At 39.6% G+C, this 4,373-nt stretch overlaps 1 protein-coding gene across 1 annotated transcript; it reads right to left on the reverse strand.

Moving 5' to 3' along the window:
- Positions 1–1,355: 1,355 nt before the first annotated feature.
- LOC106310688 (high affinity nitrate transporter 2.6-like) lies at positions 1,356–3,973 on the reverse strand. The gene is made up of 4 exons (XM_013747943.1): positions 3,558–3,973; positions 2,550–2,976; positions 2,139–2,254; positions 1,356–2,037 (listed from the first exon to the last, which is right to left on the reverse strand). Exons 1-4 carry the CDS (start codon positions 3,971–3,973, stop codon positions 1,356–1,358), a joined length of 1,641 nt encoding a protein of 546 aa, XP_013603397.1.
- Between the last annotated feature and the right edge of the window lie 400 nt (positions 3,974–4,373).

The raw sequence follows: 4,373 nt of genomic DNA on the forward strand, positions 1-4,373 counted from the left end.
TTTTTTTTTTATAATGTCGATTACTTACTTGTTCATATTTACTTACTTTAAATATTTTTGTAGGCGGTTCCTAAAAGGAAAGGAGGCCGTTTAGTTGGGTTGGCCCGTCGTGCTTCTTCGTATCCGGCATCTTCTTCGCAAGCTCCGTATGCCGATCCCATGATTCTCGAGGAGCTACATGACAAAGATGAACGGATTGGGGCATTGGAGGAGCAGAACACCACTATCCTTTCGGAGAATGCCACTATCCGTTCGGAGAATGCCACTATCCTTGCTGAGTTGGCATCCCAGAAGAAGTTCAACACCGAGATTATGCAGAAGCTAGATCGTTTGATGTCTTCGAGTTCTTCTTAGTTTATTTCGGCTTTATAAAACTTTCGGAATGTTTTTTTTTTCTATTTCGGTTTGTATGAATTTTAAACTTTATGAATGTTTTTTTCCTATTTCGGTTTTTATGAATTTAAATTTTATAATATTATTAGTTTTAAATTTCCAATTTTTTAAATTTATTAATATCAAAAAATATATAAAAATGCAAAATTAATTTGTAAAAAAAAAAGGGTATATACCGACGGACAACGGTCGTCGGAATATACCGACGGACATATATCCGTCGGACTTTACCGACAAACTCATTTCCGTCGGAATATACCGACGAACGTGGTTCGTCGGTATATTCCCACGACCGATGTCCGTCGGTAAATTCCGACGCCTACAGTTCGTCGGAATAAACCGAGGAACCACGTTCGTCGGAATTGTAGTTTTCCGATGAACTCTGGTCTCGTGTAGCCGCATCGTAATATCGTCGGAAGTTCGTCAGAATGACGTTTCTCGGTATTCGTCAGAAAGTCGTCGGAATTTCTGACGAAATTCCGACGAATTTTTTTTTTCCGACGAAACGATACCGACGGACGGGTTCGTCGGAAATTCGTCGGAATAGACCGATTCCGACGAATTTCCGACGATTTCGGCCATCAGAATCCCCCTGTTTTCTTGTAGTGTTTTGAGGTTGGACTAAGTAATTATGGACGTTCGTTAAATAACATTAAGCATTAAATATGTTAATTGATCAATAAGTAATGCATGGATACAAACGAAAACACAAAGGTATTAGTGGTGCAAAATACAAACTTTATATCAAACAAGAAACCAGCCACGCAAATTAATTTTGAATTGCATAGTATACGAAACTTCAAGTAATCATATTAACTAGACTTGTGCTCCTTATATATATAACACTGTGAAACACCAAAGCATAGCCCATATCAAAATGAACAATAATAAATGGTAATATGCCTCACCATATTTGTGTAATGTGTGTGTGCATGTGGAGAAGAAAATGCAATTCCATGTGATTAAACATGAGCCGGATTTCCATTTTCAGGCGGCGTGGAGGGGGAGGATCCGTCTGAAGCCGCCTTTCTGCCTCTTTCAGATCGACAATTTTCTGCAAATTTAAGGCTACCTTCATGCAATCCTTGCCGTTTCTCTTCCTCAGTCCACTCCGCCGCATAATAATGCTCTTCCTTTGATTTTTTCTCGTCACTTGTTGGTCCAAAAAACATACTTCCCCATTGCGGAAAATGTATAAACGCAACTAAAAGTGTAAAAATCATCCCCATGATTCCCATCAGCGACAAACCATCGGCAGTATGGAATCTGGATGAAGAGAAAAAGATCAATTGAGTTAGCCCCGACCCAAAATTTCCTCCTGCGCCGGTCAATCCAGATATTAGCCCTAGAGAGCGGCGGGAGACAAAAGGAACGATGCCGAAGATGGCCCCACAAGCTGCTTGCACGCCCACGGAGAAGAGCATCATGGATAAAATAGCTATAGGAAGTGAAGTAGCACGGCCGAGCCAAACACAGAAAATACCACCAGAAGTTTGTAAGATCCAAAGGGTCCATAACCGCCCTCTCATACCGAAAAACCTAGCAGAAATGTCAGATGCGTATCCACCAAGCGGACGAGCGAAGAAGTTAGCCATACCAAAGCTGGCTGCTATCATACCAGCAGTGTGTAGTTCAAGCTGAAACCTGATACGCAAAACACAAGAAACACATCAGGTTATTTGTGATGAAAGAAACGTAAATCTGGAAGAAAGTGAATATTTTTGTTACTGGAACTGAATGCAAACCTGTCGAAGAAATACTCGGAGATGACATTGTTGATGGTCATTTCGATTCCCATGGAAAATCCATAGAGAAGGAACAAAACGTATGTTCTATAGTTCAAAACAGCATACCAAAACACCTAAAAGAACATAAAAAATGTGTAAAGGAAACCGGAATTCTTATATGCATTCGGTGTAGGCCTGTGTATATCGAGCATATAAAATTTGAACGGAAGAAGCAGCCAGAGCGGAATATGCCTTTTTTTCCCTATTCAAAACGTTTGGTTCGAAGTGGAACAAAAATACTCTCAGTACAAGAATACATTGACCAAAAAAGTAATTAGTCTATCTCGTCAGTATCATCCCTCTAAAAATTTGTAACCTGTCTGCCTAATTTTGAATATATTGATATAATTTATTTACTTAATTAAATACCTTGGTGAATTTGTCTTTGGAAACCTCTCCTCTCTTCTGTAGAGTACTAAGGTTTCCATCAGGAAGATCTTGTCCAAGAGTGAGCACAAGAATACCCATGATGACCTGAAGAAATCCGGGAATGAAGAACGCAATCCTCCAGGCCGTGAAGGGAGTGGCTCCAGCGAGTTTGATGACGTGGAAAACCATCGGCATGAGTAGCTGAGTTACGCCTCCTCCCATGTCTCCCCAGCCACCAGCACATCCATTGACGAGTCCAATGATCTTACCGTTGAACATCACGCTGGTCCAGTACTGACAAGACACAAACGTGGCTAGACAAAAACCAATCATGAACCGGACGGATAAGTAGCCACCAGCATCAGATACAAAGGATATGCTAAACACTGTTGGGGCGGATAGCATTAGCAGAAACGCCGTTCCGTACCTGTTTCATTAGTTATATAATTAAGGTGGACATTTATCAATATTTATTATTATTATTTTAGAGGAGAGCAATTAAGTTAACTGTGGAAAATGATGTGTATATGTGATCATAAAGTTTATGCAGAAAAATAGACTATAAGTGCTATATAGGGTTTGATTTGTAAAAGCTTAATTTTCCTAATTAATATAACTTTGAATGAGAGTCTATGGATGTTTCTACGGGGATATCCATTCACTATCTCCTAACAACATAAAACAAGTATAACGATACGAATACGATTATACGGATTAAACATCTCCAGAAAGTATATGGTAACTGTTGTAAGTTTTCTCTCTCAAAAACTAAGAAAATCACGAGAACTGCATCTTCCCATCATGAGATGAATGGTATTTTTTTTTGCTTAACAAGATGAATGGTTCATATTGATGAATCCTATATCTAATGCATGTGTTCCAACAACATGTACGTTGGATGAGTCTACACTCTTTGACCAAAAAAAAGAAGAGATAAGTCTACTACACTCATGATGGTTTCACCATTAAACCAATTCTAATATAACAGTATAAGAACATTATAATTACCTAGCCCCGAGCAAGTCACAAACAGCTCCCATAGCGAGCCTTGAGAAAATGGCACCGGAAACGGAAGCGACTCCTGCTTTTCCAATATCACTTTTGGTCAAATCGAGGTTATCTCTGATGATAGGAACCAGAGGTGCGGCGGCAAAGGTGGATATAAAGCAAGTGAAGAAAGAGATCCATCCTAAGTGGAAAGCTCTCATGTGTGGCTTCGCAAATGAAAATGGTTTGAACGCTGTTGCCCTGTGTTCTGAGTCAACCGGCAGGGCAAACTTAGCTGTTGGATCATCAAAACGGACGGTATGGGATGACGGGCCATCATCTTCTCCTTGGACAGAGAAGGAGAAAACTTGTTCCCTCGCCGTGACTCCATGCATGGAAGTCCCAATAGACCCTTCGTCTTCATTATGGTGAGCCATTATTGTTCCCAATAAACGGGAGAAGAAGACTCTTTCTTCTTGAGACAAAACGTGCGTCTTGTTCCTTCTCAAGCCTTTGCTTTTAGCTCTTTCAGGTTTTCCGATTAATTTTTCGTAGCATATATATAACGTTGGAAATGTCGCATATTCCTTGGAGGGGGCGGTGGAAATATATATATTTGATGGATGATTTGGCAATACAGGATTAATAATACAATTTTTTAAGATAGTCAAATAATAACTTTCCTTGTATATGTCGAGTTTGATTAACAAGGGTCTAGAAGTCCCTAGTTAAACGTTCGATCGATAAATTAACTAAAATATTGTTTTTCACTTTTTCTGCTTGATTTATCGTTATAGCCAGAGCCAAATATGCACAACCATATCGGGTAGTGGTTTT

Source organism: Brassica oleracea, chromosome C1 (assembly GCF_000695525.1).
Source record: "Brassica oleracea var. oleracea cultivar TO1000 chromosome C1, BOL, whole genome shotgun sequence".
Lineage (NCBI taxonomy): Eukaryota > Viridiplantae > Streptophyta > Magnoliopsida > Brassicales > Brassicaceae > Brassica > Brassica oleracea.

Bases quoted from the DNA above. Each gene is read 5' to 3' on its own strand.
- LOC106310688 (XM_013747943.1), bottom strand. From the start codon at position 3,973: ATGGCTCACCATAATGAAGACGAAGGGTCTATTGGGACTTCCATGCAT. The intron at 2,977-3,557 runs GTAATTATAATG...CTAATGAAACAG, and splicing joins TGTGACTTGCTCGGGGCTAG to GTACGGAACGGCGTTTCTGC. The intron at 2,038-2,138 runs GTTTGCATTCAG...TTTGCGTATCAG, and splicing joins TCCGAGTATTTCTTCGACAG to GTTTCAGCTTGAACTACACA.